The 20,094-nt window shown below is 41.5% G+C and overlaps 1 protein-coding gene across 3 annotated transcripts in view; it reads right to left on the bottom strand.

Annotated features, from left to right (window-relative positions):
* LOC148011461 (uncharacterized) overlaps positions 1-20,094 on the bottom strand; it is a 79,443-nt gene that overhangs the window by 5,203 nt on the left and 54,146 nt on the right. The window contains exon 5 of one of the 3 annotated variants that reach the window (XM_087670178.1): positions 1,164-1,433. The exons of 1 other annotated variant lie outside the window; for it this stretch is intronic. Coding sequence is in view for 1 of the 2 variants with exons in the window: in XM_087670186.1 (XP_087526312.1) it covers positions 1,423-1,433 (11 nt within the window). In the remaining variant the exon portion in view is untranslated. Of the gene's footprint in view, positions 1-1,163; positions 1,434-20,094 lie in introns of those variants that run through there. One more of the 3 variants, XM_087670186.1, reaches the window with a different exon arrangement.

Raw genomic sequence — 20,094 nt, 5'->3', positions numbered from 1 at the left:
TAGGTTGTCTTCAGCCATAGGATCATCCATATGTGGGGTAGTCATCCTGTAAAACTCAACAAACCTTTCTCACTCAAAATCAGTTAGCGGGATGAGCGTAGCTCAAATTTGGGGTTACAAGGCTATGTATTTTTGGGTATTTTCTTCTTCAATTTTTAGAAATTCTGCAATATTTCTGTCTCCGTTTGCTGAAAGTACTTCAACGAACTTGTAGATAAGTAGAACAGCTTGCTGCGAACAACTTTCCAGTTCAGAGTTTTTGCATACGAACAAGTCTTCTATGAGTTTTAAGCACTAGTCAGTTCTGATTTAGTCTGACTTGCAGAGTTGCAGACTTAGCAGACTTGTAGAGTTGTTGACTTGTTGAACTTAGGCCGACTTGCAGAACTTGCAGAACTTGATTACTGTCGACTTGCGGAACTTAACTTCAGAAGTGCGAGACCCGGAGTTTGCGAACTTGTCGGACCTATGTGACTTGCAGAAAGCCTTAAACTTAATGATTAAGCTTAAGCTTATGAAGCTTAATGAAAGGCTTGGCAGGCGGCGTCAATTTCGTGAGGGGGGGGCCGTTTTTTCATCGCGCGGATTTTTCGGATTCATCTTCTGATACGCCGAGGAGATTTTGAAGAAGTCTTAAGCTTATTAAGCTTATTAAGCTTTGTAATTAAGCTTTTAGTTGAGAAGATTAAGAATTTTCTCACTGGTTTTCAACGACTTGTTGATAGAAGTGGATGCGTGGTCCTCCGCCTGCAGAGCCTGGTCCTTCGCGATCTGACAGTGGAAACAGGGGTTCTTGATCGCCAGAAGTCTGCCTGTATCAACGGTTCGCGACGAGATTGACTGTAGAGCCCGTTTGTTCCTGGAGCTTCGTCTTCGCCTGAGATTGGTAGCGATTGGAAGCTCTTGATCTCTGCTCCGCTCTGATACCACTGGTGCGCAGATCGGTCGCAGATAGCTCACGTGGTGAATCCCGGAAGGTCCCCAAGAACAAAGTACTCTACCTTTTTGCACAAAAAACCATGTAAAAGCATGCACGACAAGAGGCAAGAGACAAATTGGGTTCAATCTCCCCCATGCCTTGTGTGAGCGCTTCACAAAGCATGTATTTTATGTATATTTCCAATCTTCATGCTCAATAATAGCCCAATTACAAAAATATGACAAGCTTTTAGCTTTTGAGTTTGCTTTCTACAAAAATAGGAAAATAAAGCTAATGGACGGTGCCCATAGTGTCTGGCACGCCCAATCTCAATGTCCAAATAGAAATAACATATCCGGTCGCATAAGTGCATACAAAATAATAATAAATAATCAATGTCTCAATAGACATAACAAAATATAGGCGTGGCGCCTATCAAAATATAGTCCAAATGTCGAATACCCGCTAGACTCCAATACTTTCCTCCGCCACTGCTACTATCTCTACACATCAACTGAAGCATTCACAATCGTTAGTAAAATAATACAATTAAACCGACAAAAGTGAATACCTAGCAGTCTTCAGCTACATAAATAAATCAACTGGTTAGAAATAAATCCTAACCTTAATTTATTACGAGTGCGCACTCTAAACTCATAAACGTTTATTAATTTAATATGCATTTTGCGGAATCACCCGCTATGGAATCACCCATGTACACACTAAATTAATGAAACGCCCGAAAAGGACAGGCGTCCCCATCAACTTCTCGCACAAAGAATCCTCTTTGCGTATGAGCCCCAGTCATCTAAGTTTACGGAATCCACCGTGGAATATGCCTCCTGGCATCAATTTCCTCGAGTAGCCTTAGCTTCCACCATCTAGGTCTATGTTGTCAACTCGTACAACAACTCAAACTTGACAAGCAAAAGTTATATGCTTATAGAAATTCAAAGAACAAACAACACTTGAACTCCTAAGGTATTAGAAGTTCAAGAGTTATTGGCTTTCTAAACCACAATAAATCAAAAAAAGCTTTATACAAGGTTTCAAAAAGCAAACAATCCATCGTAAGTTAGGGGTCTTTAGAGTTTATCTTTTTAAAAAAAGCACAACATAATAGACTTATACATAATGTTTGAATAATGTAACAAATGGTGGTGGTTTTTACTAATATTTATGTTCAAAGAAATTATTTTTGTTATGATGCCCCACACTAACATCGCACATGTATATAAACTTGATGCCAGGAGGCATATTCCATGGTGGATTTCGTGAGGTTTTGCCGTGGATTCCATAAAATTATATTTGTTGTCGGGGCTCATACACAACGTGGATTTCTTGTGTAAAAAGTCGATGGGGACGCATGTCCTTTTCGGATGTCTTGTTAATTTAATGTGTAAGTGGGTGATTCCATAGCAGGTAATTCCATAAAATACATATTTAAATTAATGGACATTTATGAGTTTAGAGTGCGCAATCATAATTAATTAAGGTTAGGATTGAGTTCAAACCAATTTATTTATTTTGCAAGTGAAGATTGCTAGGTATTCACTTTTGTCGGTTTAATTTTATTATTTTCTAAAAATTGTGAATGCTTCAGTTGATGTGTAGAGCAGATAGCGGTGTCGTTGGGAAGCACTGGGCGATAGCGTGTATTCAAGTTATTTAGAAGAAATTATCATATTTGATGGGCACGCGTCTTAGGCGTGGCGCCAATATTTATTTTGACGCGCTTATTTATTAAAGTGCTTGATATTTATTTATTATTTTGTATGTGCATGGACGTACGATTTAAATATTTGTTATTGGACATTATATTAGGGCACAACCCGACTCTTTGGGCACCCAATTGCTTTAATTCTTTAGTGGGACAAAAGCAAACACAAAAGTTAAAGTGTGCGAATTGTAAATTGGGCTATTTTTTGAGCTTGGAGATGAATAATATATCAAATACATGCTTTGTGGAGTGCTCACACAAGGCATGGGGGGAGATTGTACCCAATTAGTCTTTTGCTTCATGTCGTGCAAGTCTTCTCTCTTATTTTTTGTGCAAAAGTAGAGTTCTTTTATTCTTGGGGACTTTCCGACGCTCACTACACATGCATAAAGTATCCAATCTATGCACCAGTGGTATCAGAGCGAAGCTGAGATCAAGGGCTTCCAATCGCTTACCATCTCGCACGAAAGCGGAGCTCTTGAAACGATCGATCTCTATAATCAGTCTCGCGGTAATCCGTCAATACTAGCACTTTCCTAGCGGTGAAGAACCTCCTACTACACTGTTGGTGGATAGTGAAGGACCAGCCTCTATAGGCAGAGGACCAGTAGATAAGCTCCTACATCAAGTCGCCTATTCATAGATAAGAGAAGAAGTTAATTATCATTATTTAAGTTAGAGATAAGCCTTAAAAGCTTATAAGAGCTGAAAGCTCTTGAGATTTTGATCTTTCGTGGGCGGGAGTATATCGTCACAGATGACGGCATCAGAAAACGGGACCTCTTTTCACGGTGACAGTAAACGATTAGTTTCAAAAAAAAAACTAAGAGCTTTAAAGTTTAAAGCTACTAAGGTTACCAATTTGTAAGTTTCAATCTCTCTTATAGTAGCTGTTCATACACAGCTAGTCTCAAACGGATTTTCAGCTTTCCGGTAAGCCCCTATTCGCACTTGTGGACTGACAGAGTTCAATTCCAGCAAACAAGATTACTACACGCAGACTATATATACGAATATCCTTTTGGAAAAAGACCGTGACATCAATTTTAACATCTGCAAAGAAGAAATACTGTAAAAAGCGATTTAAAAAAAAGAAGAGAAATAAGCCTTGTAAACCCGACTTTGAGCTACGCTCATCCCGCTAACAAGATTTCGAGTATGTGAGGTCTTTTGAAATTTTGCAGGATGTCCGATCAAACCATGGAAGATTTTATGACCGAAGGTGATCTACCGGAACCAATGATGGAGCAAAAATTGGATTTGATTATGATGCAGCTTCAAGAGGAACGAAGAGTACGTCAAACTTTGTAAGCTCAATTGGCCAATCTGCAACGATCTACTGCCATTCAAGATGGATCGCAATCTAAAGATCTAATACGACGTACGATCGATGCGACACTTGAAATGCAATGTTTTTGGAAAGAAGCAAAGATAAGTAAAATAAATTTCAAATTTTGTACTTTCAATGGGTCACGTGATGGAAAGACTGTACTTGCTTTTATCAATCAATTTGATGATTATTTCCATGAAGAAGATTATGCTGAGAAAGACAAAATTAAGTGTGTCACTAATCATCTAGTGGACAGAGCATCCCTATGGTGGACTGTTGCCCGCAAAAGCATTGATTGTCCTACTACTTGGGAAACTTTTCAAAAGAAAATTTTGCAGAATTTCCTTCCACCCCAATTCCACGAAAAAGCAATCAAACAATGGGATCTTCTACAACAGAGGGATCGTGAGCCCATTTTACAATATACCGAGTGTTTTTGGAATGCTGAGGCAACCCATAAACACAAGTTTATGTCTGGCTTACTTGGACATTTTTATGCGGAGGTAAACATGTTCAAACCAATGACTCTCGAACATCCAATTTTCTTGGCCCATGACACTGAAGACAAAATTAGAGGACGAGAGAAGCGACCATAACAATTTCATACTAATGGTAACTTTGGTTCAAAACAATTCAATTCAAAATTTCGAAGATTCAATAAAAAACGTTTCCTTCCATCTTCATTCCGTAAATCTTGGACACGACCTCCTCCTTTACCTTCAAACACAAATCCAAACCCTAAGCCATCTTTATAGCCAAATCCCAACATTTCTAAACTTTCCGCTATTACTGTAACATCCCATAGGACCCTCCCTGTAAATTCAAAAAGACAAAAATCTATTACCTTTAGTACAAAATTTTTTACTCCCCTCTCTCTTCCCACCGCCAGCACGTCGGCGGGGAGGGGAGAGAGAGTGGGAATAGTGGTGATGGGGGGGGAGGCATGCAACCTCCAGGTGGGAGGGATGGCCATGCCACCTACCTCCTCCCCTCCCCTATATAGGGGAGGCTTCTTCCCTCCACAGGCATTGACAGAGGCTACACCCCCCCTTTCCTTACGTCACATCCTTGGGCCTCCGTTGAGGTTATTCCCTCCCCCCTCCATCCACAGTGACTGCCGTCCCCCCCCTGGGGCTCCTGGCCGTAGCACCCCGCTGTCAGTTGTAGTACCACTCCCCCTGGCTGTCCGATCGGAGTTTTTCCCCCCTGCGACCTGCTGCAATGCCAAGATTTTGGACCGACGTGCTAGCCACTACTTCGCCACCCAGGCTGCTAGACCGGTGTGCTAGTAACTGCTCTACCACCCTGGCTAACGACTCAGCCCGCTTTTCCCCCCGTGCTAGCTGGCAGCGACATCCTCGTCTGGTGTGTTCTACGCGCCGACATATGAGGGAGGAAAAGTAGGTGAGGAAGTGGGAAGAGAAAGAAGGAGGAAGAGAGAGAGTGAGGGAGAGGGTGAAGAAGGGAAGTAGAGGGAGAGAAGTAGAAGAAGAGAAGGAGTAGGAGAGAGGTAGAGGAAGAGGAAGAAGAGGGAGAGAAGAAGGAGTGAGGAGAGAAGAAGAGGGAGAGAAGGAGAAGGGGAGAGGAAAAGAAGGAGTGGGAGAGTGAAGAAGAGGGAGATAAGGAGAAGGAGAGAAAAGAAGGAGTGGAAGAGAGAAGAGAAGAAGAGGGAGAGAAGGGGAAGGGGAGAAGGAGAAGGAGAGAGAAAGAGAAGAGAAGAAGGGGAGAGAAGTAGAAGGAGAAGAAGAGAAGGAGAGAGAGAAGTAGAAGGAAGAGGGAAAAAAAAAGGTATAGAAGGGAGGAGAGGAGAAGAAGAAGAGAAGGAGAGAGGTAGAAAAAGAAGAAGAAGAGGTAGAGGGAGAGAGGAGAGAAGAAGACGAGAAAGAGAGGGAAGGAGGAGAAAAGAAGCGGGAGAGGGAGAAGGAGAGAGAGAGAGAGTAGAGGAATAAGAGAGAAGGAGAAGAGAAGGAGAGAGAGAGAGAGTAGGAGAGTAAGAGAAAAGAAGAAGAAGAGAGAGAGAGAGAAAGAAAGAAGGAGAGGGAGTGGGAGTTGGTAAGTAACCGCAACAAGTCACCCAAACCACTCCCTCGGTGAAGGACCCCATCCAACGGTCTTTCCTACCGAACCTGTCAACCCAAAACCCGTTAAGGTCCGGACTGCCCAATCTCCGCGAGGCGAATGGCTCCCAAGAAGAAAGTCATGGGAAGCGTAGGCGCCCAAGCCAGTGGTAATGCTGGAGGGGCGAGCGGAATGACCAACGCAACACACATGAATCAAGCCCAGGTTCTAAGCTTTAAAAGTTAATTAGGTATTATTTATCGTGGAAGAGATGAAAGGATTGGTGACGTGCATGGAACAAGAACGAGTCTTAGGGTTGTGTTTACCCTAAGTACTAAGTTGTATGTGCGAAATGATAGAGTTTGGAATTAGCATAAGATTTTATGTATGAAATGATAGCTTTTACTCACATAAAATGATAAGGTTATCGCCTTACTTCACATAAAATGATAGCTTTTTAACCGGTTCAGTGCATGAATAATTATTTAGAATTCACGTTTAGCAATCATGGTTAAAAGAAACACATGAAATGTTAATTTTTGTTCATGAGATACACTTGCATTGTTAGACAAAACCCTAGACTTTCATAGATGCAAGCCACATGTGATCCGCTGCATTAGAAATAAGTACTTGTTTCCAGGAATAAAGAGAGATAAAAGTCATTTAGGAGGTACAACTATACTAAATGCATAATGTGCACGATGGTTAAGGTTGATTGGGAAATCCTACATAGAACCGCACTAAGAGAGTTGGAAGAATCGCATGAATCTAGACTGCATCTTGAAAGTCTAAATGAAGAATCACGTGTTGCCATGTGTGTTAACTTTTAACGTGTCCTCCTGTCCACTGCAGGACACGTCTTAGCAGGCCATCGGGAAGAGAGTCTAGAAAGCACCGCGCGGCACTCCTAAGGAATGTCTCAAGGTTTGCAATCTAGGTCTTGCCGAGTCTACCACGAAGCGGAAGCATTTCGGCCGTTCCCACTTAGGACCGACTTTAATTAGGGTTTTCCTAATGGTTAAGTTTCTAGAATGGTAGCTAGCGTAGATGAACTGCTTTACGCAGAAACATCAGGGTCGAAACGGATTTATACTGCACTTGGTTCAAGGAGAATGGGAAATGAGAGGGATGCGAAGCTCGACCTCTCTGCCCGTAAGGCATAGTCCCATTCCATTTCCCTAAAACAATATAAATCGAGACTCTAGCTTTCTAGATTCTAGGTCATTGTTACCTTGTTGTCAATTCCTTTGAGAAAAGTTCCTGGCCAACCGGGACCACCCTTCTGTAGGACGGACCCATGGTCACATCCACCGCACTTTCCTCGGGTTGCTTTAGTTATCTAATTACCTACCACATTCAGTTTGACAAGCAAAAACAACTTTCTTAATTAACCAATGAACCACTGGTTCCTTCACGTAACTTAGGCACTGACATAGAAAAAGAATGTCAAACAAGTTCCTTTTCAATATTTGATCTTTATTTATTAGTCTTTGGAATACATCAAATAATCCAGCTCGAAGGCTATTCCGCCCGAAGGCTATTCCAGCAATCCTCATGGATCGCTATTCCAAGTTCCACCCGTTGACTAGTATGCGGGCCTCGAGATCCCATCTTGAGTCACGTTGGCCTCTTTGCAGGATTCAGAGGCAAGGGATTTACGGCCAGAGCCCCCACTAGCACTCAGGCGTCCTCCTGCTCCAAGTAGCACCCACGGAGAGACCTCTCGTGGTGGGTTCGGTCCACGTACCCGACGCGGCTAACAACCCCCTTGGATAGGGTCAGGCAGACAGTCAGAGGTAACTAATGCTGCCTCTCTCTCCAGGCTTTCAACCTGAAGCATCAGTTATTTTCCAGCATTAGTTCCTTGAGCAAAGAAGAAAAAACAGTGCTCCTAAGTGTACAAACATAAGCACTCCAATGGTTGTTTATATGACCAACTACTAAGGTGTGAATTCTTCTCTCCGAATACATCCAACATTCGATCTGGGATCAATCGCGACTTGGCAAGATCCCAAGGGTTTCGTAAGCTAAGCTGCTTGTTTACCCTTTTTCCTTAGGTTAGGTTTATACCTTGTTAATCCAAATTGTTAATACCTTAGGTATCCTTATATTAAGGTCAATAAATCCTGGGCAACCTCGTTGCCCTAACTTGGTTAGTCAATTGCTTTCTTGGCAAATTCATAACTTCGCTAACTTGGCAAATCAGCCCCAAGGAAGGGTGATGTAGTAGGATGACTACTCATCCTCTAGAAAATTAGACTTGTTCTTAGAACTTGCCAAACTTGCTCAAAGGAGTGGCAATACTATTTTGTGATCTAGACACAAAACCATGCGACGTTGCAACTTGTTGCACGAGATAGATGTCAGCACGTAACTTGTAGGATTATTTTTCATTCGTGCGGTCTCTCTTGATCAAGATAAGGGCTTGGGAGTCCTCTTGACCCAACCCAACCCCTAACCCTACTAGGCCGATAACGCTTTGGCCCTAGGGTTCCTAATTTCCTTGCGAAAGTCTAGCATTTGGTCATCCGATCACTAGGGTGAGAACCTTCGATCATTCTTGCACGACTGATCTGACAACCCTAACATTTTTGAGAATATGGGTAGGATCTTTGGGATCGAAAATATTAGGTTGGCAACCCAAGTGCGATACTAGGCAGAATTTTAACGTAACCTAACCCTACCTAGCACTTTGAGGTGATCGTCATATGCAATCTAATCGTACCTTTATGATTTTCATGTGAGCTACTCAACTATAAGAGGATTACTTAGTTGATCCGTCCAACCCGCAAGTAAAGATGATCTTCACTTTAAAGATGCAAACACATTCTTCTAAATTTGCAAGTACTTTCCCTTAAAAGATGTAAGTAACTGGAAGATAGGTGAGATGCATCATTCCATGCGAGTATGCAACTTCCAACCATAGACCTTCTGCTTTTATGTAACTTAGAGATCATTCTTTTCCTTGACCTATACTATAGTGATTGACATTCAGAGCTAACTCGTATAAACCCTACGTTGATGCAACGAAGTCAAAGCTTTAATATTTTTAATGAAGATGCATTCAAACTTTGATAAAGAACTCCATGCTTGAGTGAATGCCATGAGTCCATCATTGACTTAATCCTTCCTTTAGCACTTAACCCAACCTAGGATGTAATTATCATCGCATGCGATTCGCAAGGTACATAAATCCTTTCCATGCATTGCAACTATTCAAACATAATTTAATGGGCGTCTACGATTATTTTATACGCGAATCACAACTATGCATTATGTGTTATATGCCTTGTCCTATGCGCGATGCAACAAAGAAGCCTTTGCACAATTCCATCTTTTTACTTATGCATCATGCGTTTAGGATGGCAACTTGACCACGAAAGTGTAAGCAATTTAAAATGCATGACATGTAACTAAATCTTGTGAATCGGGCGAGGAAATAAATTTCCCAATGTATTTAAACTTGCCTACGAGAATTAAACATGCTTAGTGCATCCTTTTCATGTAGAAAATTTATCGGAACCTGGGCATTAAGAATCGGGGCGTTGTCCACTCGTGTACTTGGGGTGGAAGCTCCTGCGCGTGCGCCTCGCAACTTTTTCTTAGGAGCCATGGATGACGTAGATCTCGACTCAGCAAACTCTCTTTGCCCTTTATCCGATTATCAAAACTCCCTTCTGCCCGTGAATTTTCTCCTCTTCGTAGGAATTGGGCCTTACAAAATCGATTTTAAAAACCCAAGGGGTGTGGGTGAATAAGGCTTATGGAAGCATTATTGGAAGCTTCCAAAGAAGCTTCTAAGCTTTTGTGACAGGTTGAATGATGTGGAGAGAGAGTGATGATGAGGGAGATGATGAGGATGGAGGTGAAGATGATGACGACGATGATTATGATGATGATGATGGTGAGGACGATGGGCACAATAGGCGGCGGCGGCGGCAGCAGGCAGCGGCTTCCACAGGGCGACGGCGGGCAGCAAGATCCCTTCTCCCCCTTTCAAGCTTGAGAGGGGGGTCATATAGATTGAAAGGAGGAGGGAATAGCCACACACGTGGCAAGTTGCATGCCTTCTTCCCCCATGCTCTCCTACTCCACACTCAAGCTCCTCTCACACTCCCTCTCCCCCGCCATGCAACGGTTGAAGGGGAGGGAGTTTTAATAAAAAAATTTACACAAATTCATTATCTTTTTGCCCTAAGAAGGGGTGTTTCCGTGTAGGCCTACGGTAGCTCGTGGTTTTCAAGCCACGACTTCCTATACACGACATGGAGCTGGAGTTTGTTATTGTGCGAGGGTGGAGCACTTAGCCCAGGGTCTTTTTGTTGCGGGAAGTTGTTTTGAATAGCTTTTGTGCAAATTTAGGATCTTGAATATTTCGTAGCGGAAATATTACATTCTCTCCCCCTTAGAGGAATTGAGATGCCCTCATCTCAAGAAGAACTGGGGGTATTGTTGGTTGAGAGTACTTTCATCCATCCAAGTGGCATCCTCTTCAGTGTAATCTTTCCACTAGACGAGGTATTCTCTCAAGGTCCTGGATCTCAAATGCCTCTCCCAAACATCTGAGATCCTGTCAGGCCATAGCTCAAGGACTCCTTGGCTAGGCATTACAACTTGTTGATCGTCAAGCACATGACTAGGGTTAGGCACATACTTTTTCAATAGACTGATATGGAATATATTATGAACTTTTAGGTTTTCGGGGAGTTGAACTCTATAAGCATTAGGCCCTAGGTACTTAAGAATGTTGTAGAGTCCACAATACCTTGGAATTAGCTTTTTGCATTCACCCAAGGATAGGGAACTCTTCTTTGGACGTATGCGAATGAAGACCATATTACCTTCAACGAAAGATCTATCTTGTCATTTCAGGTCCGCGTAAGCCTTCTGTCTGTCCTTGACAGCTTGGATGTCCTGTATTATTGACTTGATTTGGTCATCCATGTCTTCCAGCATCTGCTTTGAAGCTTCAACCCTCAAGGTTGGATTTGAAAAGCTTAAAGGAGTGCGACAATCGTGCCCATACAATGCTTGAAAAGGGGTCATCTGAATGCTTTGTTGATAAGAAGCATTGTGGGCAAACTCAACCAGTGGCAAATATTGAATCCACTTTTTGGGTTCACGGCAGTAGTGTGCCCTAAGCATATCTTCAATGACTTGGTTGACTCATTTTGTTTGACCATTGGTTTGGGAATGGTAAGCTATACTGAAACAGAGTTGAGTCCCAATGGCCTCGAAGATAACCCTCCAGAAGTGTGAGGTGAAGAGAGAGTCACGATCACTAATGATTCTTCTGGGTAACCCATGCAGTTTGAATATCTCCTTGATGAATAACCTTGCAATGTCTAAGGCTTTATAGTTTGTCTTAACATGGATAAGATGTGCAACCTTGGTAAGCATATCTACCATGACCATAATGGAGTTGTATCCTCCCTGAACTTGGGGCAAGCCAACAACAAAGTCCATACTAATGAATTTCCATTTCATTTGGGGAATGTCAAGTGGTTGCAATTTCCCTGGCATTTTGACATGTTCAGCCTTAATGCGTTGACAAGACAAACATTCAGTGACATATTTGAGAATGTCATCTTTAAGCTATCCCAATAATAGCTCTTTCTGACCGCATTGAGGGTCTTGGCATAGCCAAGATGTCTTGAGAAAAGGGAGTCATGGGCTTCCCAAAGTATCTTCTGCTTGAGTGATTGGCTTGCCGGAATACATAATCTCGTTCTATAGTAGACAAGTCCACTATTGATAGAGAATTCTTGATACTTTGCTTGTAGCTTCGGGTCTTGATCTTTGATGGGGATCTCCCTTAGAAATTTCTGATAGGTTGGGTCATGGCATGCCTCTTCTTTAGAAAGCTCAAGAATTGGGTTGTTTGGCATGGATACCTTTGTGGCTAGAGATCTTGCTGTTGATGGATCTTGCAAAATCAAAGAATTCAGAAATGCCTTGCGACTGAGCGCATTGGCAACTACATTCTCCTTTTTAGGCCGGTATTTGATTTTAAAATCATATTCTTCCAACACTTCAATCCATCGACGTTGCCTCATATTGAGCTCATTCTGGGTGAAAATCCATTTAAGACTCTTATGGTCCGTCATTAGGGTAAATTTGTTACCCAGCAAGTAGTGTCTCCAAAGTTTGAGAGCATGGATAACAACCAATAGTTCCAGATCATGGGTAGCATAGTTCCTTTCATGGCTCTTCAGTTTCCTTGAAGAGTATGCTACGGGATGACCTTCTTGCATAAGCACACATCCTAAGGCAAGTGTGCTAGCATCAGTTATCACTTCAAACTTCTTGCTAAGATCCGAAAGTTTCAGGATGGGTGCTGATACCAAGCTTTGCTTTAGTTTGTCAAAGCTGGATTGTTCACCAGGTGACCATACAATTGATACTACCTTCTTTAGTAGATAAGTCAAAGTTACTGCAATCAAAGTATAGTTTTTGATAAAGATCCTATACCATCCTGTCAATCCAAGAAAACTACGTATTTCTTTGACAAAAATTGGTGTTGGCCACTCCAAAACACTTCTGATCTACTGAAATTCCTTCCGTTGATACAATGAATCCTAGATATTCAATCTGTCACTTGAAAAATGCACATTTCTTCTTCTTGGCATTAAAGCTTGTGTGCCCTCGTTGTCTCAAGGACGGGGTTTATGATCTTCTTACTATTTGGAGTAGACTAGGGTATTGTTAAAGAAAACGAGTATGAAGTCATCAAGATGGAGCCTAAAGATATCCTGCATTAGCCTGTTGAAGGTAGCATGAGCATTTGTCAGCCCAAACGACATGACCAGGAATTCAAAGTGTCCATATCTTGTGCTGAATGCTGTCTTTGGGATATCTTCTTCATTGATCCTTATCTGATAATATCCAGAACTGAGATCAATCTTAGAGAAGATCTTCGCACCTTGAAGACGGTTAAGAAGTTAATCTATTCTTGGAATGGGGTATTTGTTCTTAATGGTTGATTGATTCAACCCTCTGTAGTCAATGCATAGTCAAAGCGTTCCATCTTTCTTCTTCTGGAACAGCACTGGAGCTCCCCATGGCGAACTGCTAGGATGGATGTACTTTGGTCTAATAGTTGCTTGAGTTGCTCCTTGTTGGGGGTAAAGGCATCTCTACCTAGCCGCCTGTGTATTACTACACTAACAGTCACCGCCACTGCACACTGTAGGTGGCGGGTGCCTGTCACCATCACTTTATTCTTTATTCTTTTAGTGATAGTTTGAATAAAGGAAGGCCCGGTCACATATTGTGACTGTTGGAGTTCCCATTTCTAGTCTCTTTCTTTCTTGCTCTTGCTCTCCCACCATAGCTCTCGAGTCTAACCTTCAATCCGTCACTCCCTTTTAATTGGTATTAGAGCTTTACTTTTCAACCCTTGAGCTTGGTTTGTGGCATTCTCAGCATCCAATCGACTCCCTACTTGCATTGGGTCTCCTTCCCGACAGCCATATCCGACTCCTTCGAGCTCTCGTCACTCCTCGGTTTCCCAAGCACCTTTGCGGCATTGTTGGGCACCTTCAAGGCATTACATCAGAGGTATTTGATCATTTTCTTCAGATTTTTACTTCAGTTCTCAGGTCTCACAGGTTGTAAACAAGTTGTGGACAACCATAGCTCACACCACTTGGAGCTTCCTTCACCTAGATCTTGCTTCCAGCCTATCAAGGCTTGCTGAGACTTGGTGTAGGCCTTCTTTGGCTCTCATTTCATTTTTGACACGTGGGACAGTAGATCCCCCCAACTAGTTCACGTTTTTTTGGTGCATGTTTCAAAATCTGGCAAAAAAATCACTCTTTTTATCATATCTCGGGCATTCGAAACCCGATTCAGGCAAGGTAAGAGTCTAAGTTGGGATTTTGGCATACTCTGGATACGATGGTGATGTCGGATTTGCCAAATTTTGATGATAGAATCTTTTGCAATAGATTTCAGGTCTGAGATAGCATGTATTTATATGCCTATGCTTGTTTGGGCATGATTACATAATCGGTTTGATGCCTATTGCATCCTGATTGATTGGGGGATTGAAGATACATGTAATGATATCCTTTTGGCCTGATTTTAGGGCTAGAAATACACAGTTTATAACAGTAAATGCATGCTGAATACTCTTGGGCTGAAGCTATCTTTCATGCTTTGACATATGCCTATTGGTTCCTGATGTATGTCTTGGGTTATGCTATGATGTATTGATAATCGAGGGATGACTTTGAGCTTGTCATTGAATTTGGATGCTTTTGGAAACTTGAGCTTATTTCAGCCCACACTTATTGACATTGGTATATGCTTTGACAGTGATGCTTCTTGGGTTTATGCATACGTTGACTTTGAGTGCTCATTGAAGCTCCACCTTGGATGCATTTTGGATTATCTGGAGTAGTCTTGGATGTTACTTGGCTTGTCAGAGTTTGGCTTGGGATGTACTTGATGTCTTACATGCTTATAGATGCTACATACGGATGCTCTACCGCCTACATGTTCGAGATGTGCTATTGATGTATTGTCTTGGACTTATGTCATTCGCACTGTGTCTTGCCTTGGCTTGAGCTCTTGAGCTTATACATATAGATTTTGTGCCAGTGGGAGCATTCTTGAATGCTTATTAGACATTGAGCAGGTGATACTTTTATGCATTGAGTCGTTACATGCTATTGAGCAGTTACAGATAATTGAGACTTTGGGACTTCTTACCTTTTGGGTTGATACATCATATGTCTTGGTTCACTGTATGCTTATGAGCTAAGTCTTAGTTTTGGATCCGTATCTTTGTGAATTGACACCTACTTGTGTCAAGTTTTGGTAGTGGTAGGAACACTTTGCCCCGTTGACTGGGGGGTATGCCTACTCACTGGCAGATGTTTGTATGACATACTTGGGTGTTGGATTCATGCTTATCGACCATCATATGCTTATGCTATGCCCACATGATGCCGACTTTGGTCTTGGCAATATCTGATTGCCTTGGGATCCAATTTTGGCATTGCTAGATCTCTTTTACTAAAATTTGAAATTTATTACAACAAGCATATATGTATGGACTGACATGGATTTTTCATGTTGAAACACTCTAAAATGATGTACTTTCACTAGTACTTGGTGGGCAGCAGCTTTGGTTCCACTTTCCTTGCAATTTTTTCTCGATTTTGGTGAGTTTTTGGTCATTTTCTGTAGTAAACAGCAAGCAGTTTTGAACTGTCTATAGTCTTTCAGCCTGCATTATGACAAGTTCGTCCACTGATCATACTATTTTCAACATCACTAAGCTTGATGGTATGAATTACTCTTATTGGAAGAGCCAGATTTGGCAGGTATTGGTGCAGAAATCGCAGATCAAATCTTTGAAGTTAAGCGGACATCCGCCTGCAACTATGCCAGATGAGGAATGGCTTGAGCTTGATGAGTTATGCAAGTCCACTATTGTATTGTCTCTCACAAAACATGTTTACTATAATGTCTTTGAGAAAGAACAGAGTGCATGGCAGTTGTGGGAAAAGATAAAAAATCTCTATGACAAGAAAATTCTAGCGAGTCAGATGTATTGGCTGAAGCAGCTTATGGATCTGCACATGAAGGAGAATGTGACTATGTCTACTCACTTGAGCCAGTTCCATGCTATACTCAAGAACTTGACTTCGTAGAGGACATCACTTTTGCAGAGAATGTCACTCCTCTTTTCTTGCTTGGTACTCTTAATGAATCATGGGATGTATTCAGCACTGCAATATGTGCCTCTAGTGCTACCTTGAAATTATCTGATGTTGAGAGTGCTCTTCTGCAGAAAGAGGTTAACCATAAGAATGTGGATGCCTCTCGTGTGTCTCATGCTATGACAATTAGAGGCAGGAATGATGGATATGGAAAGCATGGTAGTGGTAGTGGTCGACACTACAAGAGAAAGGCCCTATAGACGCGCACTGTACACGCGAAAGGCGTGTTTATAAGCGTCAGCACGTCTATTCACACTAGTATAAAGAACGCATCTATATATCCGCGTTTATAAACACGCTTATAGATGCGAAAATAAACACACATATTTTTCATTTCTCATAAAGTCCCTGAATATGACCGAACCTCTTAAGAGCTAGTATTTGTTTGAATAGGGCATGATTGGATAGGGCATGATTGGATGTATATATGATATAATTACACCTGGATCATAAGCTAGGATATGATATACATGTATAGGATCATACGGACATGATATACATGTATATATGACATGATATACATGTATAGGGCATATACATGTATAGGATATGATATACATTACCAACTTTACTTCTTTCTGAGTATTAAAAATATACATCCAATAATTCAAAGCTAATTATATATATGTGATTTCATGCCCTATATACATCCAATCATGCCCTATACAAATGTGATTGGATAGGGCATGATGATTGGATGTATATACGACATAATTATCAGAGAAGTGATTGATATATGCACATGTTGCATCTATTGTGCACTTAACCTAGCCATGGCTAAAACTTATAGATCAAAGGTTGACTTGTACATTTGCAATATATATATATATATATATATATATATATATAGAGAGAGAGAGAGAGAGAGAGAACTGATCAATACACTCACATGTCTCATTTGTTGTGCACTTAACCTAGCCATGCATGCCAATTTATAGCATGAGTAGATTGATGTAAATTAGTTGGCTTGTGCATGTGCAAGCTATCCCAATCATGTCAAGGTGCACTTATAGCTCACATATAATTTTAGATAAGGTGGACCACATGTAGCCAATGTGCACATGTTCTCTTTTCGTCATCTTTAGCCAATGTGTCCACTTGTTGGTGACTAAAATAGATCATTGTAAGAATACTTTGCAATACCAACAAGTCAACTACAAATCTCTTATCTATGAAATGTATAAGTAAATTAACTTGGTTAATTTGATGAGGTCAAGTTTTCCTTTCATGGACAGTGTGGTTGGCTATATTCTACTTCAAGGTTATAGGAACTTACAGAAGTCAATGGAGCATCCTAAAAATGACGATACTCTAATTACTATATCAAGTCACTTCATGTATATATCTTTGATTGATTGATGGATAATATGCCTTTCTCTATCTCTTTCGTATACACCTTCATTGCATTATCTCTCTCTAGCTAAAAACCATTCGTGCTTTATCCACCTATTGATACTTGCATGCAATTGTAAGTGGGATGGTCTAGTAAGTCACCATATATGTGCCAATTGACTTGCCAATGTGTTATCCACCACATAAATGAAATTGTATGAATAGCAATGTAGATCAAGATCTTAGCTTAAATCAATGACACCTTTTTGCACAATATAAACTGTTAAAGTTTAACTACAATATATAATGCCTGCAAATAAGAAAGAGGCTTGATTTGTTGGACCACTATGCACATACAATCTATATATGTCATATTCCCTAAATGCATGCATTGATACTTACAACATGGAGGAAAACATTTTGATATTGGGAGACTAGGAAAGCCATGTCATGTTGATCCAAAAGCTAGCATTTAATTAGTTTAATTGTTCCTGTGCGTTTGTAAGCGCGTGTAATAGGTATTATCTATGCATATACACGCGCAATTACATGCACTTACAGATGCGCTAGGCAGATATAAATTTTAAAAAAATAAATTTATGGCTTTCTTTTCAAACTTGTGCTCTCCTGCGTTTTTTGCGCGTTTTCTGCAGTTCGAGCTCGACATCACTACTCATGTCTATCTATCACTTCATGAAGACAATGAGGCAAGGAAATAAGAGTAACAAGAGGACAAGAGGAAAGAAGAGCCAGAGAGTAAAGAACAAGAGCCAAAAAGTAAGGAAGAGAAGAAGATTCAAGAAACTTACCAAGGGAAGGGAGAAGGAGGACAAGGAGCTTGCAACCTAGCCACTACCTGTTGGAACAAGCAAAGAAGGTGAGTTCTTCTTCTCTATCTCAATCTTGTTTGCTTTCTCTGTCTGTTTCTATGGAGGTTTTTTTGTACGTTTTTTAACCAAGTTTGAAAAGAAATGGTCTGACTGTGCGCATCTGTCAGCGCGTCCAGATGATAGTGTAGACGCAGGTATAGACGCGGAAATAGATGCACTGACAGACGCACACAGAGACACAGATAGAGATGCACGATGTAATATGTTTTATCTGCACAGGGTAATATGATTTTTCTTGTGTAGATGTGGAATCCTGGATCCTCCAGCACTAATCCAAACAAGGAGCAATTCATGGGGGAGATGACCAATTATCTTGGTCGCCCTCCCACTACAGAGGAGGTTTTCAGTGTGATGTCTAGGACACCTATCACATCTTTACCTAGCACTGCCGCACAAACACCAAACCTTGGCACACCTCTACTAATAGGTACTCCATGCACTATGCATACACATAGATTAGCTAATGCACAAGGATCAGTTGAGATACATGGGTCGACCAAAGCACCTGTATCTCTAGAAGCACATGTATCGAGTGAGGTAGAGGGTAGTGCCCGTCGAGCAAGGAGGGAGAGTCGTGTGGGAGGACGAGGAGGTCGAGGGCTTTGTGGGGGTTACCTAAGAGGTGGCTCTCGATCACCCACACCGAAAAATGAGAGAGGTGAGCCTCCACAAATGTACTACTCTGTCACATTGATGTTGGTGGTATCTTGCACGACTCTGAGGGGAGGGAAGTGATAGCCTACTTGAGGAGTGTCGTGCATGCCACATACAAAGATTGCATGATTCCCTTCAAGCACAAAAAAAAAGGTTTGTGGCAAGAGGTGCTGCGGGCAATGCATAGAAGGTACCCTAATCCCGAGAATTCACGATTCTCAGATGATTGGGGACTGTCAAAGGTGAGAGATGCACTTCATAACAAGAGGTCTCACCTTATGACACGCGCCAAGGAGTCACTGTGGAGTCAAGATCAGGGGCGCCCTAGATATGGCCAACCACCCAATTGCCACCGCAGGGAGTGGAAAGAGGCCAAGAAGAGAGCAACGGAGAAAATGACAAGTCGCCAGCATGCAGAGGCGCGACTATCCAGATGGCAACCATGGGATCATTGCATTATGGATCGGGTGGCAGGGAGTCATGGGAGGCTGAGTTTGTAAGTATTATTTGATTTCTTTTTTAAAATTAAATTTTGTAATTTGTTTCACTTCATTATGTAGTGTGTTCTATAGGAAAGTCATGTTCAAATTGTTTCACTTCATTATGTAGTGTGTTCTAATACGTTGTATGTTCAAATTGTTTTGTAGTATCATATCGTTGGTAGGATGCCTACTCCTAGAGAGGTAGGCTACCATTGAGGTCATAACCGGGCGTCCACTTGGCAGCATTTCTACGAGGAGGGACTCATCACGGAGGAGCAATATAATCGTGCAATGAGGATTCCACCACCAGAAGAGGTATGTTTTATTTTTTACATGAAAAGTATAGATAACTCTAATTTATTATTTGTAATGGTATTTATATACCTTAATCCTTTGTGTAGGCGAACCCTGATGTAGTTGAGGATAGCGAAGGGGGGACTAGCAGTAGCGGTGGCGGCAACGGCAGTGGCACAGGCAGCGGTGGTGGTAGCGATGATGATGCCTCTTCTGAGGAGATATAGAGGAGCCCCATGCATGCATGCCTCCCCTTGGCTTGTAATTTTCATTTTTGATATGTATTACTTTCAGCTAGTGCTTGCGACCATGACCATGCTTGAGGTCACAAGCAGTAGAACTCATCATGTAAAAATGTTTCATCTATATATATGAAATTTCCTGTTCTACATACATTGTTTTGTTTTCAGTATCCAATCTTCGAAATAATCTTTCTCTGTTTTCCCTAAGCATACAATCAAAGATGGGGGGAAAAAAACCAGAGAGCATGCCACATACTCTTTGGTTTTTTTTTCATACCTCTGTTTTGCGCGTCTATCAGCGCATCTAAATTGTAGGATAAATGCGCATCTATTCTCGTCAAAAACTTGCAGAGCAAACGCTTTTTTAGACGCGTAGATACACGCTCGTATAGACGCACAATATGAATATATCCACTTTTTTATAAATTTGATTATATATTTA

The sequence above is a fragment of the Lygodium microphyllum genome, chromosome 28, assembly GCF_053477565.2.
Source record: "Lygodium microphyllum isolate KBCC chromosome 28, Lygodium_microphyllum_v1.1.10, whole genome shotgun sequence".
NCBI classification, from domain to species: Eukaryota; Viridiplantae; Streptophyta; class Polypodiopsida; order Schizaeales; family Lygodiaceae; genus Lygodium; species Lygodium microphyllum.
Note: the sequence above shows the minus strand (reverse complement) of the source record. Positions and strands in the feature narration are given on the sequence as shown.